Source organism: Panthera uncia, chromosome A2, assembly GCF_023721935.1.
Source record: "Panthera uncia isolate 11264 chromosome A2, Puncia_PCG_1.0, whole genome shotgun sequence".
Taxonomy (NCBI): Eukaryota; Metazoa; Chordata; class Mammalia; order Carnivora; family Felidae; genus Panthera; species Panthera uncia.
This window is the reverse complement of record NC_064816.1, coordinates 25,316,490-25,338,924: the sequence shown is the minus strand read 5'-3', so window position 1 is coordinate 25,338,924 and position 22,435 is coordinate 25,316,490. Positions and strand designations below refer to the sequence as shown.

The 22,435-nt window shown below is 42.1% G+C and overlaps 2 protein-coding genes across 3 annotated transcripts in view; one reads left to right on the top strand and one right to left on the bottom strand.

The window, feature by feature from the left end:
* The window catches only part of ACOX2 (acyl-CoA oxidase 2), a 28,192-nt gene extending 26,569 nt beyond the window's left edge, over positions 1 to 1,623 (top strand). The window contains exon 14 of the mRNA XM_049640826.1: positions 1,247 to 1,623. Coding sequence (XP_049496783.1) covers positions 1,247 to 1,309 — 63 coding nt within the window. The 3' untranslated portion in view covers positions 1,310 to 1,623. The remainder of the gene's footprint in view (positions 1 to 1,246) is intronic.
* Positions 1,624 to 3,764: 2,141 nt separating this feature from the next.
* Positions 3,765 to 13,517, bottom strand: KCTD6 (potassium channel tetramerization domain containing 6). Of its 2 annotated transcripts, XM_049640824.1 has the most exons (3): positions 13,300 to 13,517; positions 6,513 to 6,582; positions 3,765 to 5,242 (listed from the first exon to the last, which is right to left on the bottom strand). In XM_049640824.1, the coding sequence occupies exons 2-3, from the start codon at positions 6,537 to 6,539 to the stop codon at positions 4,556 to 4,558; spliced, it is 714 nt and encodes a 237-aa protein (XP_049496781.1). In that variant the 5' UTR covers positions 6,540 to 6,582; positions 13,300 to 13,517; the 3' UTR covers positions 3,765 to 4,555. The 2 variants fall into 2 exon arrangements, with proteins under 2 accessions (XP_049496781.1, XP_049496782.1); XM_049640825.1 differs by lacking the exon at positions 13,300 to 13,517 and having other exon boundaries at positions 6,513 to 8,011.
* Between the last annotated feature and the right edge of the window lie 8,918 nt (positions 13,518 to 22,435).

The following is a 22,435-nucleotide window of genomic DNA, read 5'->3' as shown; positions in this document are numbered from 1 at the left end:
ATATATATATATATATATATATATATATATATATATATATATATATAATCTTATGTTACTGGCTCCTCAAGAGTCCACCAAAATAGCACTTTAAGGTATATTTTTCTAATCTGCTATAATTTTGAAGCTGCAGTAAGAGACATTTTTCCTCATCTGCACTAGTAGAAAATGGCACACTGCAGGTATTTCAAATACATTAAAACAACAACTACGTTGAACCTGCCTTGGAGACACAAAAGTACAAACAGGACTATATTTCACTGATATTTTCTACCAAAAGAAAAGTGCTATGCTAAGTTAAATGTCTTAGAACCATAAGACAGTCTCTCTTCTAGCTGGGGCAGGTTGAGTGTTGAGCTTTATCCCTAGACAGAATGATGTGCTCTCTCATGGTTCACTCTAGCCATGGTGTGTTCTTTGGCTTTTTTTTCCCCCCTAATCTGGATGCTATTTCAAGCCAGGTTCTCCAAAGTGAGCTACAAAAGGTTGTTCCTGCTCCGTACATGAACTCATATTTAAGTGATTCCCTATAGATACAAACAGTGCAGGAATCACTGGGGTATTTTCAAAACAAGAATCCTATTTCCCCCAATTATTCTATTGTAAAAATGTGTCCAAGTAATTGCTAGATGCATTAAACATACTTACCAATTCATTCATTCAGTCATTCAACAAATATTTGTTGAGCATATGCCACATGACAGAAACTATTCTTGGTACTAAGGCTACAGGGGAGCCAAAAAAGTCACAAACACCGTCTTCAATGAGGAGCTTAAAGTTTTTAGCCTAGACAAGCAAAAAACTAAATAAACAATATAAAAGATGAAGCTAGAGCTGGGCAGGAAAGAATCAAGACATACATTAGAGGACAATGGGCGATAATGTGATCTGAGAGTACCTTGCCCACCTGGCTCCGCCTTCTGGCCCCTTGCTTTGTGGGTAAATGTTCAATTTCAAAGAACCTCAAAAAGTCAAGCATTTTATTTGTATTAAATTCCAAAAGCAAATGATAAGCTGTTTCTTAATTGGCCACCTGCATACAATTTAAAATCTGCATGAGAAAAGGAAGGATGCCCTTTGGAAAAAATGTTCCCCATATGTTCACACAAAATAGGTTTAAAAAATAATTTTTAAAATTAAGCATCTTATGTAATGATACTTTTTTGAAATGAAAAACTTAATTTGAAGGTAAAAGTCATTAATCCTGACAGATATATCCTAACAATGCACTTTTTTCTACAAACAGGGGAACCCTGCCTATGAGAAGTATTTAAGACCACTATTACAAAGTTCGAGAGCCAAGCTGTGAAATAATCAGCAGCATTCAAGAGGCACCACCATGTGATAACGGCACTATTTAATGGCATATATAGCATTAATGGCATATATAGCATTAAATTTTAAAGTACACTTCATATACACTTTATATATTTTCAAGTATATATACATTCATATCTTTTTGATTTTTTCAAGTAAGCTCTACGCCCAACACAGGGCTTGAAATCACGACCCCAAGATCAAGAGTCTGCCGTCTCAGCCAGCTAGGCGCCCAATAAAGTATGTATTTTTTTAAAGAGAATCATTATCTTTTAGAGACATAGTCTGAAATGAATGAAACATCTGTGATTTACTTTAAGATAATCCATGGGAGGGAAAAAAAGAGCAAATAGTTGAAGATGATCAATGGGTACATGAATGTTTGCACTATTCTCTTTACTTCTGAATATGTTTGAAATAAAAAATAGTAGCGCTATCCGTTGGTAGCTTCTATTTTGTTAAACACCAGCGTTTTAGGTCTTTAAAAAAACTCAATGAACTTATTAGTTATCACGTCTATAGCACACATTTATCTGAGGCTTAAAAGCACATACACAATGTGCGCACACACAATCCTCCGAAAGTGCCTAATACTCTAAATAAAATGTAGAGTCCTGAGAATACAACTAAATATCAGTTTTTGAAAATCAACTCTTTCACGGTGAAAACAACTTAAATTTTCCTCAGGGGAGCCTGGGTGGCTCAGTCAGTTAAGCTTCTGACTTTGGCTCAGGTCATGATCTCACAGTTCATGAGTTCGAGCCCCATGTCAGGCTGTGCTGACAGCTGAGCCTGGAGCCTGCTTAGGATTCTGTGTCTCCCTCTCTCTCTGCCCCTCCCCCACTCACACTCTGTCTCTCTCAAAAATAAACATTAGAAAAAATTTTTAATTTCCCAAAAGAAGATATAATTGTCTCAAATTACCCAAATATAATCAAACTACATTTTTCATGTTGCCCAAGTAAATAAAACAATCAAAATTAAATGCCACCAGACACATAAAATTGCAAAAAATCTCAGCTGGCTACTTTCTCTAATTTATTCATAAAAATAATCATTCAGTTGTTAATAATTAACAAATCTGAGAAATTTTATCAAAAACAAACTTCTCCCCAGTAAAATGGTCACGGAAGAAACCTCGTAAGTTTTAAACTTTTGAAATTCTGGAACAACTAATATTATTCCCATTTCTATATCTATTTTCAATTCAAATCATTGTCTTGCATTTACCTCAGCTAACTCAACAACACATAAGTGGCTGAATATGTTTTTTTAGGTAACCTCTAATCAGCTTGAAGTATGAGACAATTTTCTAAAAAGATAACCTCATCCTAGCACATTTACTGGAACCACAGCAACCCGCCAATAACATGAAGAGATATCAGACTGAAGACAGTTTAGTTGAAGATGGTGAAAAAGGGGTAATTATAGGTTTCTGGATGTTGGTCATTTGTCAAATCTTAAAATAAATTTTCAGAGAGACACGGGCAAAAATGGATATAGGTAAGTATTCTCATCCTCTTAGGGACAGAATCTCAGAATGTTCTCATAAAGAGGACATAAGGAGGACCCTACTCGAGGGCACACAGCCTCAGAACTCCATACTTCCCCTAGAAAATAGGAAAGGGGTGCCTGGGTGGCTCAGTCAGTTGAGCATCTGACTCTTGATTTCAGCTCAGGTCACAATCCTGTGGTTGTGGGATCAAGCCCCGCATTGGGCTCCACATTCCTGCTTGAGATTTCTCTCTCTCTCTCTCTCCCCCTCTGCCTCCCTCCTCTGCTCACGCTCTCCCTCTCTCTCTAAAATAATAATTTAAAAAATTAAAAAAAAAAAAAGGAAAACAGGGAAGAAATTACAGGATTTCTCTTATAAGGTGTTCTGGTAAACTAGGAAGTCACGCTGTAGCTAAACTAATCCTTCCTGTAACCTCCAAGAAAGACAATCAAATCAACTATTCAAAATAAAACTACAGTGAAATAAATAAAAGTACATACGTATCTCCAACTGCTCCAGAGTCTCCACTCACTGCAGTTTTTCTCCTCAGAAACGGACTTAACTGTAATAATAAAATATATTTGTGGGCCACCATAACGCTATGAGAATAAAGTGGCTAAAGAGGCAATCTGTCCCTGTGCTCAGTACGAAGCTAGAATAAGGGTCATATTCAGTGCTGACAATTGGTGGCTTACTGAAGAAAAATCTATAATCTTCAACCTAAGTCCTATTTGAGAAAATTTATCAACCTATTATGCTCACTGTTCAAGTATGCATTATTTTAGATAAAACTACTAATTCCATCCATTCCTGCTCCAGTAACACAGTACGGTTCTGTAGACTGCATCCTAAGGTTCTACAGAATCCTCTTGAGTCAAATACAAATGTGCTACAGGCAGTATATACACTGGGACATAAACCAAATAATGTGTACTTTACACAAGGAATATAATATTCCCCCCTTAAGTAACAATAATCAACAAATACAAACCAGTTTTCATATTTCATTTTTTATTAGGTTTTTTTTTTTGTTTTTTTTTTTTTTTTCCTGGTATAGACAGTACACTTGGGAATTATACTGCACCAGGCATAGAATTAAGAGTTCTACCACAGGGACATTTTGTATTCAGAATCCAATATAAATATTTCTAGTCAGACATTTCCATGGCTACAGATATTTGGTTGCTTGATTTATATGCATAGAAAGAAACAGTTGTCATAACTGTAAAAAGCAGTACTTAACAAGTACTTTTAAATGATTGGAACAGTTTTCCTTTAATATTACAATACTGCTTATTGGTTTGGAAACTAGGTCACCCTACATGATGTTTTGATTTTTCTCAAAGGCATCATGAGTACTCTGTTTATTCTTTCATGCCTGCATTTTTAGCCTTCTAGTTAAGTTAGGGACCATTTAATCAGAAATCATTGTAGCACTGTAATAAAAAAAAAAAGCTCTGTTAAGAGTAGATTATATACCATAATGATTTTCATACTTCTTTTTATAAAAAAGGTATCTGGAGGCTCTGAACAGGCACATGCATACTCAAGGTAAAGGGAACAAAACGTAGAGGAGTCTGCTAAAGCACAAAACTTCCTTCTGGTCCTCAATGCCTTCAAATAAATACAAATATTAAAAAAAAATTCCCACACTGTGATTAAAAAAAAAAAAAAAAAAAAAAAAATCAGTCTCTTCCATGTCCTGGAGAGTCAGTTTCCAGGAACTTCTCCCAGGCTTAGAGATCAGTCATCGGTCTTCCGGGCCAGCCGACAGAAAGTCCAGTTGTGCTCCACTGTGTTCTCATTGGCCCGCTCACTCATGTGATGCACTCGGGTGTTGCGGATCGTGAAACCTTGTTTTGTGATGTATTCCATCAGATGGACCCGGAGAGAAACTTCCTGGTGATAATCACAGGGTCCAAAAGTAAAGGAAACCTGGCAATCTCTGGTGTCCATCATGTGCTTATTCCACTTCGTAAAATAGTTTGAGATACCTTCTAGTAAGGAATGGACCTTGGTGGTGATGGTTAATTGAGTTATGATGACAGCTACTGGATTGGAGTACTTAGAAAGCTTCCGAGTACTAGATAACTCCACAACTTCTTCAAAAGTATCCATAGGATACAAAGGCTTAGGGTCATTGAGACACTGAATCAGGGGCTCAATCTGATAAAAATCTGCTTCTTTCCGAAGCAGATCAAATTCCTTAAAATCCAGGGGTAAGGTCAACTCTGAAGTTCTTAAGAAATTGAGGACATATCGGAAAAGAGGTCCGTCTCGGTCAATGAAGTAATTGCCTTGAGGGTCCCGAGCTGTGGGGAAGTCCCCCCCAAACATAGCTCCAAGCATAGAATCCGGGTAACGCGTCAATGTAGTGAGAGACGTTGTATACAAGTGTCCACCTACATTTAACGTGACTGGGTCAGTCATCTGAAATTTTTTAAAAAATGATCAGTCATCTGAAATTTCTTAAATCTTAACTTTGACAAATTAAGAAAATTAATGGTAACAAGCAAAGCAAAAGATTCCTTCAGGCTATAATGTACTTACCAATCCTATAAGGCAAAACAGCTTTACTGTTAATGATAAACCTACCCAGATAAAGGGATCTAACATTTTTTTTCAGTAGGAAAAGGCTAAATCTAATTCATTAAAGCCTTACCCTAAAAATGGACGGTAATGAAGCCTTACCCTAAAAATGACTTCCAAAGCCATTTAATTTTAGGCCCAGTATCTACAGAGAAGTTTTTAGGTCAAACCAGACTATGGGAAGAGAAAGGCCAAACTGAAATATACTCATTTTTTTCTGATTAAAAAAAAAAGAGACTTTCTTTATTTTAACTCAATTTAACACATAATAAAAATGATTTGACAATATAAAGATACCTACTTTAAATATTTACTTTGTTTTTCCCACTCAAAAAAGAAGAAATTGTAACATTTATTTTAAAAATAAAAATTTGTGCAGTCCTAATCTTTATAATTTAGCCATGGAAAGAACAGTGCCAAATACTAAATTAGAATACAGTTTAGTCAACACAATCTCATATATTCAAAGGCAGCTTTCAAATTTTATAACCTGATAGCATATTCACTTTTGCACATTAACGTTGCAATCTGACCTTTACCAGCTTTTCTAAATAATACATACCTTCCATTTTAGAAATTATATTTAAGAAAAAAATAAAATAAAAATAAAGACAGAGAGACTTCAGGTACCAGGCAAGTGAAATATTTCTCACCAAAGGAAAACAAAAATTGGAAGACATGCACATCAAGAAAGTACAGATAGGAGAAGTGGCACATTCTCCACCTTTAACTTCCCTAACACAAGAAAATATCCTCTACACCATTACCTACTTGACTATTTTAATAGTCACTACTCTACAAAGGAAGAGTTTTAAGAACAACACACTTTAAAGACCAAAAGGTCCTTAAACTAAGCTCATGATGATGAGCTTTCTCAAGTGATTATAAAAAGTGACCTGGAGAGTTCATACTGACTTTGCCTACATAAAAACACCAAACTAAACAAAAACACCCCCAAAATAATCTAAACTAATTAAGGGGGGAGGGGGTGTTGCACTAATTTACAATTTTCATTCTTATAAGATGTGTTATACCTAAGAATACAGACGAAGGAAAAGCTACACAAAAATTATTTGCCAGCCTTCAAAATGCATCTGCAAAAGCCTCTCACCATATAGCCCCAGTCTCCATTATCCATCTGCTCCAGCGCTGCGTCTCAGGGAGCCCAGGTTCCAGGGAAACTTGGGGAAGAGAAAAGACATATGATAGAGCATTTAACCATGAAAACAGCGAAGGATTTTTCCACCCAACAGAGCAGGCCAACCACCAGAGAACTATTCATCTTTGCTCAACCAAAACCACCTATAGGGCAAAGATCTGGAGAAGAAAGCATTCCTTTGGAACTTCTACTCATACCTAAGAGATTGACCATCTTTAGAGAAAAAAATTATCCTATGCTTAGGGAAGGAGGAAGAGCCTAGTTAGTAAACCAGTCATTCAAATTCTACCTATGCTCTCTGAAAATTCAATTTTTAGAATTTCTACAGGAGAATATTACGATTAACTCTACAGCCTTATTCTGGTGCAAACCTATAATGATCCTTATCAAAAAGCTGGTTTAAGAGAAAGGGAGAAAGAGAAAATTCTTTTTCATCCATTAGGCAAACTATACAAACTATCCAGCTATACAAAGTAAACATCTCAGTAAAAGTATTAAAAGTCATGAACCTCCAAGACTTCAAGTGACACCAGTATCACTTTCCAAGAGAAATATATCAGAATGGTATTTCTTTTACAACATTAAAAAAATTAATTATACTTTTAATAATGATATATTTCATTCGGTACAATAATAAAACAAACAGAAGCCAATGTAAATGCCAAATCATTAGAGCACAATTTGGGACAAAAAGAACCTCACAAATCTGGTTGCGAGTTACTCAGCCGGCACTTACGGAGAGGCAGCCTGAAGACATTGATAAACACCCAGACACTAATGATGCCTGTTTGAATTTATTTTTATCTACAATTCAAAAGCACTTAAACACTTTCCCAGCTATGGAATTGGTTCAGTCAGTCCCCTCTCACACACATCATTCTCCAAATCAACCAGCAAAACAAACTGCAGAGCAAATTTCAAAAGCTCTGGCAAGACACAGGCAGAAACACGAACTTATCGGTTATTTATCCAGGAAAAGCACTGGCTTTTTAATATGGTCTTTGAACAGATTCACTTTTCCCACTTTTAGAGAAATCTGGCACACTATTCCCAGAACAGGCCCTGGCTGCAGAAGATCACAAAGGCTCTTTCTCAAAAAGGTCACTCAGGCATGTAGAGAACATTTGCATAGCACAGCATGGGCTGAAATCAGAGCCTGAAGCATCTATTTTTCCACCTTGCACATTCTTCAAAGAAAACAAGCTAAAATGTGGACCAGACAACGTGCAGTCAGGTTTTATTCTCCATACTCAGCAGTTGGATATAGATAGGCCTCCACATGCTACAGGGTGAGAAATGGAACAAATGTCAAATTCAGGGCTGTTGTGACAACTTTTCATTCCTCTGACTTGCTTCATAGCACTTGAAGTAAATAGAAACAAGAAAACAGGCTTTACCAATTTACATTATGTGCATCCGATTCAGTACATGATACAGTGGACAGAGCAATAACTGATTTTTTTTTAATGTTTATTTATTTTGAGAGAGAGAGAGAAAGAGTCGGGGGGGGGGGGGGGCAGGCAGGAGTAGTAAGTTAGGGGTAGAGAGAATCCCAAGCAGGCTCTGCACTATGCAACCCAGAGCCCAATCGGGGCTTGATCTCAGGAACCATGATATCATGACTTGAGCCAGACACTCAACTGACTAAGCCATCCAGGCCCTCCAGTAATGAAGTGATTTAAAAGGCCAGTCATCCAAAAGTTCTGATAACAGGCTCATCTCTGGCATCTTCCCATCACCCAGAGTATTTATTCCTGACAGCCTCAAAAATAGATGAGTCAGAGCACCTGGGTGGCTCAGCTGGTTAAGCATACAACTCAGGTCACGATCTCATAGTTTGTGGGTTCAAGCCCCACATAAGGCTCTGCACTGCACTGACAGCACAGAGCCTGCTCGGGATATTCTTTCTTTCTTTCTTTCTTTCTCTCTCTCTCTCTCTCTCTCTCTCTCTCTCTCTCTGCCCCTCCTCTACTGTTGCTCTCTCTCGAAATAAATAAACATTTTAAAAAATAATTCAGTCAACTGAGACATTTATTATAGGTTCCCTGCGGGGCGGGGGGGGGGGGGGGGGGGGGAGTGTGCAATGCGGATACACAGAAATAGGGAAGATACAATCCTTGCCTTCATGGAGCTTTCTATCTGTGAAGAAAGGCAACATGCAACAACTGTACAGAATTCAGAAGTGCTACATAATGGATGGACTAGCAGAGGCCTTTGGGAAGAAAGAGCAAGAACACTTCCAAATGGGAGGACTTCAGGAAGAGCTCACTCAGTAGAACTCTGCAGGAATATTTGGACAACCTTAGAGAAGGGATTCCAATGTGAAGAAACAATTTAAATAAAAAGAGGTAGAACTTTTTCTCCCACAACATTCTTGATACAATTAAGTAGTGCATGAATTACTGTACCTATTTTAGAGATGCAAAATAGAGAAACAGATTAAATGACTTTCTCAAGTTTCCACAGTTGGAAAGTAACTAAAAACTTAGATTTTCTGTCTCCTAGTCTAGATCTTTCTATCAATCGCCTCTTTGGGTGGAATTTGAAAGAACTGAATCCAAGAAACAAAAAGCTGAAAGGATTAATTTTAGACACCCTCACAGGTAGATTTTATTTACAAATTTAATAGGAACTGAGTCTAAGTGAGCAGTCACAATGGGTTTGTAAAAATTCCCCTGAGGAAAAATAACAAGAACCTACTCACTATCATGACTGAAGACTGGTGTCCTCTGTCTTAAGTGAAGTAAAGAACTTTAAACCAGGAATATCCGAATGGTTAAATGAGAAATGGGAGACCAAAGACAAAGGAAAAAATCAGATATCATCAACGTTACAACTGTTGTGCAAGGTCTGTCCACTACTAACCCTTTCCCCTTTTTACCGCTAAACCAAAACAAGGTAACTCTTTAGCAATCATAAAAAGAAAATTAGATGATGCCTTTGAATCTGTTCCACAGCAAAAGCCAAGGTTCTGTTCCAATACAAAGAAGTAATGAAACCTCAAGCCTAATTATTCAAGAAAGCAATTATGGGAACCTATATAAGCCCATGTTTCTTAAAAAGCACCCAAAAGTCTCCCTACATTTGTGTATAAGATGCAGATACATCAAAATAAAATGAAGTTATTATTAGTCACTTCCAAAAACAATGACTAAACTGTCCAAAAAAAATCACACTGTTCACTAAAGAGCTCTAAGGGAAAAAAAAATAGTATTGATAAAGTTTAAATTTTATCCCTACTCCTTACTTCTAAACATTCTCTGTGGAGATGCTTAGATACAGCAAGAAACAAACCAAAACAAGCAGTTAGATTCCTGGTCACCCAATAGCTGCACAATCAGCCTCTAAATCGATGACTATTAGGAACATCTCAGATATAGTACACATGAATGAAATAAAACATAATCCGAAAGAATTTCTGGAATAGCGGCAATTCCTTCTACTAAATCATTTTTTCAGAGCTGCTAACTATTAGAAAATGATTCACTTGCTTTTCATCTTCTCCCCCTTCTGGCACAATCTCCAGTGGAGGGCTTAATGAGAAGTTAAATGACCACAAGACAGGCAGCAGAAGGAAGATCTTAAAATGGGCATCAAATGGGCCTGTTTTACTTGATGAAGACAAAGAAAAATCTAATATTCCAGAATACTTGCCAGGAATGGAGATTATGAGGGTAACAATGAAAAAAATTTTCTTTTAAAGTGACTCTCCTTACTAAAGATCATTTTAAACAACAATGAATGCAACCAAGCCCAAACAATTGTAAAGTTCAAAAAAAGGTTTCTGACCCTTAAAAATCAGTCCCACCTGAAAATATCTGACCGTAGGTGCAAACAAAATTCTTTTTTTTTTTTTTTAAGATTATCCTCAGGGACTTTTTTTTTTTTAAGTTTATTTATTTATTTTGAGAGAGAGAGAGTGAGTGGGAGAGGGGGAAGCAGTACTGGAAATTCACCCACATTTAAGCTTCAAAGGTTAATCATGACTAATGTGTAAATTCTGAAGGTGTAATGCTAGCAGATAATTAAACTACGGAAAATACATACTGAAGAATTTTTAAAGGCCTTAAAAGAAATTGCTAAGAATTTTCTAAAGTTGCAAATCTGAAAAATGCACAATTCAACAAGTTAATAACTTAAAGAATAACCTAAGAACTCCTGAAAGCCATTCTCCTCCTCACTGCAGAATTCCAATCAAGCTTTTGGTCATGATGAACTAAATTTACATAAACATTCTGAGTTTATCATTTCTGCTACAGACTACAACTAAGAATTCTCCCAAGCAAAAGTCCTACTCCTATATTACAACTTACACATCAGAACACACACCTCCAAACTTGAATAAATAATAAAAACCTATAACTACTGCCTACCCAAAGTTCCCAGGTAGCCCTTATAAAATGCCTTTCTACTGAAATCTCTGTGTCTGGCATTCAGAAAAGACCCAATAAATTCCATCTACACATACCTTCAAAATTACCTTTGTACGGAATTCCTCTGTTCTTGAAACATGGGTGTTTGAAAGTGAAATACTTTTTATAGTAACTAGTTCAGCAACATCTAAAGGAGTCTTTTGGGTTGATGTTCACATACAGGCTGACACAAGTAGCCAGGCACACAAGGAGAATGTGATTATGGTGTTAGGTTATCCTTAACCATACCAACACAGAAATAGATGGTTTTTTCCTAAAATGAATTGTTTCTTCTCTCTCCTCTCTCCATGCAGTCTACAGGAAAGGCGCTCTACGTTGAAAACATGACCTTAAAGCTAAAGAGCTATCACAAATAGTCACAAAATCAGAAGACACCTCTTACCCTCAGTTTCTACAAAATAAAATGGGATAATACCGCCTTCCACAAAACAGTTTTACCACCAAGTCGTAACACAAAGGCAACAACCGACCTGCAGGGTAACAGATCAGGACTAGGGGTTCTGAAGTCACACGCAGGCCAGTGCAGAGGAAAGAGAACTGCTCCCCAGAGAGGATATGTATCCCACTTCTGCTCCATTACTAATTATGAGACCCCGAATAAATCCCTCTTTAAACCCAGCTGCTTCTTTGCAGAAAAGGAGAAAATAAGCAAGAGCATGAATAGAACACCATTTGTAAACTGGCAAGTATTAAACAAATGTGAAAATACTAGTGGCAGTAGCATCAACAAGATTTCTGTGGTAAATTGAGAAACTTGAGTGTGTGAACACAAGTAATTTAGAGCCCTGGTGTGGAAACAAGGCAAACATGGAAGAGAAGTCCTCTTAATCTGCTTCCCACCTCCCCGGGTCCTCCTTTCTCCGGAGCTCCAGAAGACAAAATTACAGGTAAAGAGGAGCGTCTGGCTTTTATAGAGACCACCAGACATCCGAGCTGTTGATCACAGAAGGAACTTCTCTAAAGCATGACTCAGGATTATCTCCAAGGTAGAGCCAAAACCAAACAAATACGTGCATTCCGTTTTAAACAGACTCTCAATATCAAAATTCAAGACACACTGAGGGATCTGTAGAAGGATTCACCCTAGGGTTCCTTTATTTAGTAATGCTATGGGTAAAGTATGACTTGTGAAAATTTCAATCACACAAATCTTAGATATGGCAGTCCTCCCCACTCAATCCTTAATATCTATGGCATTACGTAAAATGAACTATTAGTATGGGCTGGTAGTTCCCAACCAGAGAGCAAGTTGTCTCAAACTACCAACCTTGCAGATAAAAAGATTTTCCTTTTCCTCGTTACATATTTGTTCCTTTGAAAACATCAATCTTGGGCTCGGGCCTGTGCTAAATGCTGTCCCCTAGCTTCTTTCCTATTCTGTGATCACACTTGAGCATTTGTGACAGTAAATAAATAAATAAATAAATAAATAAATAAATAAATAAGCAAGCCAAGGGGAAACGGGAGGAGATAGTCGGGCTACCCCAACATTCCTGGCCAAGCCAGGTCACCCCGGGTCTGTTTGCCGCTCAAACCTCTTCGACCACAAAGTCCTAAAATTGGATTTATCAACTTGTTCTAGAACAGCTATACTTGAACAGAAACATCATAACTTCAGCAGAATATCCAAAGAGGATCTCTGTTTCGTTTCTCCCGTCCCACCCTTAGACACAACCTCCACCACCGTCAGCCCAGCAGGTGCTTCAGGGGCTCCCCATTACCAGAGTCATTTATCACCTCTGACATCAAGCATTAAAAATACCAAGACACACAAATCTGAGCATAAAGAACTCAGCTGCAGAGTGGGTCTTTGGGGGCGGAAAACCCCCCTAAGGCAGGGCTCAGAAGCCCTGTCATAGCCTTTAAATTAGGGCAAACGGTGGCCAATAAGCGCCACCACCCCCTCCCCCCAAAAACCAATCATTTTCACGCAAAACTCGAGGTGTCCCCGTCCGGGCCGTGCTTCGCTGCTGCCCCACAGGCAAAGTCCCCCCACCCCAACCCGGTGTGGGACACAAAATGCTCGGGGCCCTGGCGGGGGGGGCGCGCCCCGAGGTCGCGAACGCGGGTCCGCTGAAGCCGCACGTCCCCGCGGGGCGGGCCCGGGAATCTGCGCCCAGCCCGGCCGCTCGGCCGCGGGTAGCCCGCCGCGGGCTCGTGCCAGCCCCGGAGCGCGCCGGCCCGGCTCCCCGCCACCGCCCGGATTCTCCTCAACCCCACTCCCCCGGCCGCTCCGCGCCGGCTTCTCCTTGTGCCTGGCCCTCCCGAGCCCCGGGCCCCCAAGCTCTGGGCCCGCCCCCACTCACTGCGCGGCAGCGGCGGTGGCGGCCGGGCCGGGAGACGCCGGCGGCCGGAGAGCGGGAGCCTGAGGACAAGCGAGCCTGCGCCCGGCGGCGGAGGCGGCGGCGGCGGCGGCGGCGGCGGCAGCGGCGGCGGCGGTGGCAGAGCGGACGACTGAGCCCGCGCCCGGAGTTGCGGCTCCTGCCGCCCGGCGCGGGCGGCGCCTTCCCAGCAGAGCCGCGGCGCCACGAGCGCGGGCGCCCCCTACCGGCGGCGCGGGCGGGAGGTCAGAGGACCAAGAGGCCGGAGGAACTCAGCCCGGGCCGCGCGGTCAGGCTGGCTCCGCCGCAGTCCCGAGAACCCGCCCCGAAGCCTCAGTCCCGCCCCCGAGGCTCCGCCTCTGAAACCCTGGGCCCCGCCCAGAACCCGCCTCTTCGTCCCGCCTCCGCCCGCAGTTTGGAATCAGCCCAGCCCCCGGCGGTTTTCACTGTGTCCTCCGACCTAGGATCCCTACAGCTGTTTCTCTTGTTTCACGAACGTGTATGGGGCCCGGACCGTGTACAGCGGCCACCAAGACAGAAGGGGGTCCTAATGAGAGGAGAAAACAGACAAGACCCAAGGAAACAGCCAGTAGACAAAAAAATGACAAGCTGTGAGTCTAAGTGTTGAGAGGTATAGGATTAGAGGAATGGCAGAATAAGGAAGGGGGTCTCTGCCTCAGACTCCGTAGTGGCTGGATGCTGGGCCTGAGGCCAGAGCACCTTCTGGCCTTGCCCTCCATGGAGGTGGGGTGGGGAGGGAGAAACCACCTGATGATAAGTTCACCCAACCGGCCTGCTGGGCAGAGTGGAGAAGAGAAGGGCAGCCAGGCCCCAAGGGTCGACATGGGCAGTCAGGCGAGGAGAAGGACAGAGCTGACTTTAGCAAAGAAAATGACCGGTGCAAAGGCTCTGAGGCGCGAAGGAGCTGGCCCTAAGTGAGCCTGGCACCCATATTGTCCTCAGTTCACCACTAAGGAAGTCAAGGCTTCTGAGGGTAGGGAATTGCCTAAAGGCTCAGAGCTAATTGATAGACTCCTTCCAAATCCCATTCTCTTCCTGCGTAATTACCAGAGATCTCTGTCTCCTGCCAGGCAGGATGTCCCCTGCCAGGTAAATGTTGGTTTTGTCCTTTCCTCTTCTCCAGCGGGATAACGTCTGGCCTTAGAAACACACCTGCTTTCATGTCTGCATGTGCCTGAGTTGGCTCTAGGGTTTAACTTTTATCAGCATGATCATCACAGTCATATCTCATGATTTCATTTTTCTCTGAAAATTCAAATCGATAGGTTAAATAAATGGCATATGCCTAATCAATATGATTCCGTGCTATATTATATTCAAAAAGACTAGATGAGGATACAGGGAAATGTGTATGAAATAAGGCATGCACAAAATGGTATACGTGGTATAATCCTAATTTTATGTTTAAAAACACAAAGATACATAGACAAAAATTTTGAAGAAAATACATTGATTATAGTTCTCTCCGTGGTAAGATGGGAATGCTAGTAGTTTATTCTTTTTTTATGTTTATTTTTGAGAGAGAGAGAGCATGAGCAGGGTAGAAACAGAGAGAGAGGGAGACAGAATCTGAAGCAGGTTTCAGGCTCTGAGCTGTCAGCACAGAGCTCAATGCAGGGCTCAATCCATGAATGCCGAGATCATGATCTGAGCAGAAGTCGGACACTTAACCGACTGAGCCCCCCAGCTGCCCCAGTGGTTTATTACTTCTTAATGTACTTCTGAATTTTCTGTATTTTCTAGAATATACAGACACTGAATTTATAATCAGAAAATACAATGAATTTCATTTTTTTTACAAAAAGAAAGACAATGCCAAAATTAACCAACACTCAGCTCTTTAGGATGCGATGCAGCTAAAAATCCAGAACTGCCCCTGGCTTACTGGTATCCTTAGAGGAATCATTTCCCATCTTAGGGTTTCTATTTCCTCAACTAAAAACAGAGGAACTAATTGTGTCAGATGTTTTCTCAGAACATTCCTATTTATCTCTTAAAATTTTTATTGCTATTATAAATTACATTTTCAAATATGTATTTTATAATATATTGGTGATTTATTGAAATATGATTCATTTTTATATAATAAGCTTGTATTCAGCAAACTTGAACTCTTTTTTAGTTCTAATAAGTTTATAGCCTCTCTTGAATTTTCTGTTGAATAATCATAGAGTCTGCAAGTAATGACATTTGGTATCTCCCCATCCAGTCTTTATTTCCTGTTCCTTGTATTACTGCACTAAAATCTTCAGTACAATGTTGGATAGCAATGATGACAGTGGGCATTTCTATCTTGTTCTTGACTGTTTCTAATATATTACCCTTCGAAATAGTGATTGTTGTAGATTTTTGATAGATACGTTTTATGAGGGTAAGGAAGCACTATTCTGCTTTATGATGAATGGTTGTTGAATCTTATCTAAGGTGGGACCTTTTCCCCCAAATCTAGTCGTGGATTTTATTATATTAAACTGTCCATACATTCTTGGAATGAACATACCTTTGATGATGTGTGATGATTTTGTGATGATTTTTTCAATATAGCGCTGGATTGCATTTGCTAATATTTTATTTAGGGTTTTTGTTTAGGGTTTTATTTAGGGTTTTTGCATCCATATCTCATATGAATGAGATATGCCTATTAATTTCCTCCCTTATTCTCTCCTTGTCTGGTTTTGTTATCAAAGTTACATGAGTTCATAAAATAAATTAAGGAGTGGGTGCCTATTCACTCTACAGCTCCTATAAGACTGGGATTTTCTGTAGTTTGGATTTTCTATAGGATTCTCCTGTAAACCATCTCGGTTTGGGACTTGGGGGTGGAAACTGTTTATACTGACACCCCAACCCACAATATTCAATCTGGCCTCACTCTCTCCACCTAAATAGCTCTTGTGGGACCAGCAGGAATCTCTTTGTTGCTGAATCCAAAAGAACCTCCTCAGATCTCCGCCCCCCACCCCCTCCCTCAGCACCCCTGTAGTGATGCTGTTGACCACCCCCGTCAGGAGACAGCCTCTTCCCACTTCCTGTTCTAGTTTCCCTCCTTTCTCTGCAGATCCTCCTTCTCTCATGAAGACGCTCCTCCTCTTGCTTTATGGCCCCTCTCTGCCCAGGTGTCTTGCTTAGGCCATCCTCTCCTGTCTACCCATCTGTGTAGACTGGCTCAGCCACCTCCAATGATTCCATTATTGTCTCTAAGCCTTGTCTCTAAGCCAAAAGATTCTCAGATCCATATATCCAGCCCAGGCCTCTCTCCTGAACTTGACCTACAGATGCTGCATATTCTATGGCCCCTACTGTGTGCCAGGTACAGTGCTAAGTGTTTTTACTCTCCAGGTCAGTTCTCTGTTGCCACATAATAAATCATCCCCAAACTTAAACATTTCTTTTTCTTTTTAATGTTTATTTATTTATTTTGAGAGAGAGAGAGAGAGAGAGAACACGAGCAGGGGAGAGGGGAAGAGGAACAGAGACAAAGGGAGAGAGAGAATCCCAAGCAGGCTCTGCACCACCAGCATAGAGCCCAACACAGACCTCAAACCCACGAACTGTGAGATCATGACCTTAGCTGAAATCAAGAGTTGGACACTCAGCTGACTGAGCCACCCAGGCGCCCCAAACCATAAGCATTTCTTATCTCAGAGTTTCTATGGGTCAAGAATTTGGAAGCAGATTAGGTAGATAGCCCTCTTACAATCTAGATGTCAGCTGGAGCTGCAGTCAGCTGGAGGCCTGGCCAGGGCTGGTGAGTCCACTTCCAAGATCACTCAGGTACTTTTTAGCAGGAAGCACTAGTTCCTCCTCACCTGAGCCTCTCCTGACAACATGGCAGCTTGGGGTATCCCCAGCATGAGTGATCTAAGAGAGGAAAGACAGAAGCCACAAAGCCTTTTATAATATAGCCTTGAAAATGACATACATGTAGTCCCTTGGTCTCACAGACCAACTCTAGGACAGTGTGGGAGGGTACCACACAAGGATGTGAGTACCAGGAGGTGGGGATCATTGGGTTCCCCCCCTCCAAGGCTGCTCACCACACTCTCACAACTCTGAGGACAGACTACCCGCATCATCCTGACATACAGATGAGAAAACTAAGGCAAGGAGAGGTAAAGTCATTGATCAAGGCCACACAGCCGAGTGTGAGAGAAGAGATTTGAACACAACTCTGCTTGGTTCCCCCCTGGTTGTCTCCTTCTGCACACCCTTCTCTGATGGCCCACCACCAGTTTTTTCACCTTCTCCTTGTGAAAACCCCAACTCTGTCAATTTGCCACCCCCAAACCTCTCAAGTCCCCAGCTCTGCTAAGCAAGTGGTGCCACCGTCCTCCCATCTGTCCAAACCAGAAGCTTTGAGTCACGCCTGCTCCTCCCACCCACTCACTTCCCAGTGCCGGATAACCCAGCCCTGCCAAGTCTTCCTCCTCAGAGCAGCCTGGATCCACCTCTCCTTCTCTCTTTCTTCATCGCCACCACGATCACGCTGGGCCAAGCCACTGACTTGTCTGCCCTGGACATCTGCAGGAGCCCCCTCCCTCATCACCCTCATCTCTGCCTCCACACTACCCATCCGTCCTCTTCTTTCCAGCATGAGTCACCTTTAAGAACACAAAGCTGGTTATGTCACCCTGCCTGCCTTAAACTCCTTCAGTGGCTCCCATTGCTTTCAGGATCCAGCCCAAATTCCCTCCAGTGTGATCGGGCCCCTGCTCACTTATCCAGTCTCTTCCTCTGCCCTCTGGTCACATTTGAGTATCCAGGACCCCACTGTGCTTTTTTTTGCTTTTTTTTTTTTTTTTTTTTTAATTTGGGCCCTCCATTATGCTATTCCCTTAGACCAGAACATTTTTCCCCCAGCCCTCAGCATGCCTGTCTCCTCACCCTTCAGCATATTGTCATCTCCTGAGAGAGGCCTTTTCTGACCTCCTGGCCAAGCTGATTTCCCCCAGCTGTAACTTCCACAGTGCCTGTCCTCTCTCCCCACCTCACTGCCTCTCAGCTGAACCGTGAGCTCCCTGAGAGCAGAAGCTGTGTCCATCTGGCTCAGAAGGGCACCCTGTGAGTACAATGCGTGCCTGGTACTTAGCACACACTCAACAACTATGTGCTGGTTTGGTGCATTCCCTCCACACCCTCTCTTCCCCCTTGCACGCCAGCCACTGGACAATGTTCAGTCCCTTCAATGAAGCATGGGGTCCCTCACCTCCAAGTCTTTGCTCATGCCGTTCCCTCTGCAGGAGTGCCCTTCTCTCCTGTCCCTCTATTTATTCAGCTAACTCCTATATGTTCATGAGGAAACTAGGGTTGTCAGATTCAGCAAATGAAAATGCAGGATGCCCAGTTAAATCTGGATCTCAGATAAACAACAAAGAATTGTTTTAGGAAAAGTATGTTGTGAATATTGCATTAAATACAAGTGCCCCAGCAGGAACCAGCACCAGTTCCACCCTCCTCTGGGAGGTCTCCCTGATCTCTACCCCTACCGTCTCAGGTCCGCTCACCCCCCAACAAACTGGGCTCCCAAACCACCCTCCTGTTTGCCCCCACTAAGCATAAAGCTCACTCTGTTTTGAAACTGACTTCGAATGTGACCTCCTTGACAGAGAAGACTGTGTCTCAGTCTTCATCCAAAGTGAGTTTTCTCAGTTTCAGCCCTGCCACAGGAAATGGCTAGTAAGGTTTACTGAGTGGAGAAATGAAAGGGCACAGAGGAGATAAAGGTAAAGAAGATGGGAGGAAAAAAGGAACCAACAAATGAAACTGAGCCCAAAATGCAGGATGAATCTCTGGGATGATTACCCACAGTGGGGAGTTCCTCTTCTCACCCCTCCTCCACCCCCTGCCTTGTCTCTGTCACTTAGAGCCCCTACTCACCCACCCCCAGCTTTAAAGGGAGCCTTAGGATTGGGGGAGCAGAAATACAAAAATAAACAGTCTGTGTCCCTTTAGGGGTTTTTCCAAAACAGTCTCTTGAACTTTCAAATGGGAGGGCCAGCAAGGTATAGGAAAAGGGGTAGGAGGGAGTGTATACATCAACCTTAAATTGGGAAGAGGCTGTGAGGATCCCCTGGGTAGAGAGTTACCTCCAAAAGTTGAGGGGTTCTGCTCCATTGCTCAGAGAGCTATTGAAGTCCAACCAGACCACCTGGGGGCCAAACCTACACTCAGCCCACCTGTTGCATTCCGTATACCTCCCACACCCCTCCCAAGCTGGGGATGGTCCCTAGGGACCCCCAGAGGTAAGGAACCCTATCACAGCTAATTGCATAGATCATCTGGACCCAAAACATTGCTGAGCTCCTTCCAACTACCCCTCCTAGAGTATTCCGAACACCCGAGGAACTGGCAAATGGAGAAGTCCACTCCTTCTGCCTGTTTTGCTGACAGAATCCAGTCCCGTGTGTGTGTGTGTGTGTGTGTGTGTGTGTGTGTGTGTCTCCCTTTCTTGCCCTCAGTCCCCTCTGGTCCTTGTACCACTGGTTTCACTGGGCTGAGGTTCTCTTGAGGCTGCTAAAAGGCATTCCTTAGCCTTTTACTCACTGGCTGGCCAGTTGAGAAATACATTTCTAAACCTTCTCCCCACTCAGCCCCTGGGGACAAGCCCTAGTCCCTCTGAACACTTGCCGCAGCCTCTAGGCCACCCCTTTGGCACAAGTGACCCTTGAAGCCAGTACTTTACAATGCCTCCCCCACTTCCAGCCATGGAGACGCTTTGGTAAGTTTGATGAGAGCATTTTTCCTTTTTATAAGGTTTCTAATTACCTATTATTTCTGATCTTCTCTTTAATCAGCTTCCAGAACTCTGCCAGGAGCTACAGAACCAGGGGAAGGAAACTGGTTCTCACCAGTGTTGAGAGAGAGGCCCTGTGGTCCTTGGATGTCCCCATCCTCTTCACCATTATGACTCTGTAATTAGAGAGAATGGATCTGACATTAGACCAGGAATCAGAAGCTCTGGCTTTTGTCTTTAGTCCCATGAGTGTCTCAATGTGCCACATCTGAGAATTTCATGGGTCTTACGAGTCCAAAGGGAATAAAGCTGCCTGACCATAGCCTGGGCAGCTGGCATGCAGGAGGCAAGAAAACCCCAGATTCTGAGTCCTCATTCTCCCTGACAGCTCAGTGCTCTGAATGCCTGTCAATAACACATTTCAGGCCTTGGTTGTCTTCCCACCTCATTCTTTTTTGTTTTTTTTAGATATTATGATTATTTTATTTTATTTTATTTTTAACTTAAATCCAAGTTAGTTAAGGGGCACCTGGGTGGCTCAGTTGGTTAAGCGTCCAACTTTGGCTCAGGTCATGATCTCACGGTTCATGGGTTCAAGCCCCGCGTTGGGCTCTGTACTGACAGCTCAGAGCCTGGAGCCTGCTTCAGATTCTGTGTCTCTGTGTCTCTCTGCCTCTCCCCCACTCATGCTCTGTCTCTCTGTCTCTGTCTCTCTCTCAAAAATAAACATTAAAAAATAAATAAAATAAAATAAATCCAAGTTAGTTAAGATATAGTGTAATAATTTAGTGATTCATCACTTACATATAACACCCAGTGCTCATCCCAACAAGTGCCCTCCTTAATGTTTATCACCCATTTAGCCCATCTAACACCCCCCACCCCCACCTCATTCCTAATCCAAACCACCTCCTCTGCATGTGTTTATTAGCTTAGCAAGAGCCATATCCACTTGTAAGACACAGCTCTTGCCTCTTCTGCTGTCTCTCCCAAGGCCCTATGGCCTCTCCTTCCTACCATATCCAAGGCCTCTCTTTCCATACATCTTCCTGCCCAGATGCCCACACCCTCCCTCAACCTAGTGAGGGGGCATCCATGCACCTCCCACCCAGCCAAATGCATCACTTTTGTCATGGAGTTTTTCAGGTCTCTGTCTAAATATGGTTGTATTACCTTTAGAGAGCTCTTATGTTTTACACAAAGTGGAAAAAAATAATATTGGTAAAGCTGCCATAGTACGAGATCTGTTAACGTTCCAGGAGCTTCTGAAATAAAAGCGTATGATTAAAAGGCAGGAATGCTATTTTAAACCTATTAAAATGTCCCTCGGGTTTCATGATGAAGGTAGGGGTTCAAACACCTCAATGGCTAACAGTGGATCCATTGTTATCCCAGCAAAAACGAGAGCATCATGTAGAGAAGTAACTATAGTAACCGCGTGAAGAGCCATGATTCGGGCTTCAGAATTCTGTTACACATGTCACTTATTTCCTGTCACTGACGTCAGGTCCCAAGACATAGCAAAGCACACGGGTGGGACTCCAGCTTGCCCTCTGGCTCTGTCACTCACCAGCAATATGGGCTTGGACCCACTCAGGAGCCCCCAGCCTCAGTTTCCTCATCTGTAAATGGTATAAAAAAACTTCTTGGCAGGGTTGTTGTGACAGTGAAATGAGGCAATTAAAGTATGAAAAACTCTGATAATGCAGTGCCTGGCATGAAGTTGGCACACAATAAACTGGTAGCTCCTATTATAATAACTAATTGCTACACTGCTGATTTGAAAAGATAAATATAGAATTGAAACACTGGCAGGCAGCAGGACTGGGCTGAGAGAGGGGACATTTTGAGACTGATGATTTGATTGTTCCACCAAGGCCTCTTCAAACATCCATTTGTTTTGGTTGCAAGTTGAATATTGTCCACATTGATAATTGCTATGAATAATTAAGAAACAATAAATTCCGCTGACATTCTTATAGCACTGGTGTGATTAGCTAAATATATCTTTTCATAACCCTTTCTGAACTAAGACACATAAAACCTAAACCCTTCACATCATAAACCTAAGTTGGCAGGATGATGTCATTACAAAAAATAATAAGAAAGTAGCAACTTTTTATTGGGAAGTTACGGTACGCCCCCCCCCCCCATCTTAGCTGATTTTTTCTTCTCTCTCTCTCTCTCTTTTAGTAAATCCTGTTACTGGGATATAATGTTCATGTAGGAATGTGCATGAAGCATAAATGAATGGCTTGATGAATTTTCACAAAGTGAACATACTCTTGTAACTAATACCCAGATCAAGAAACGAAACATCACCTGGACTCCAGGAGCCTCCTCAGGCCCCCTTCTGGTTGATCATTT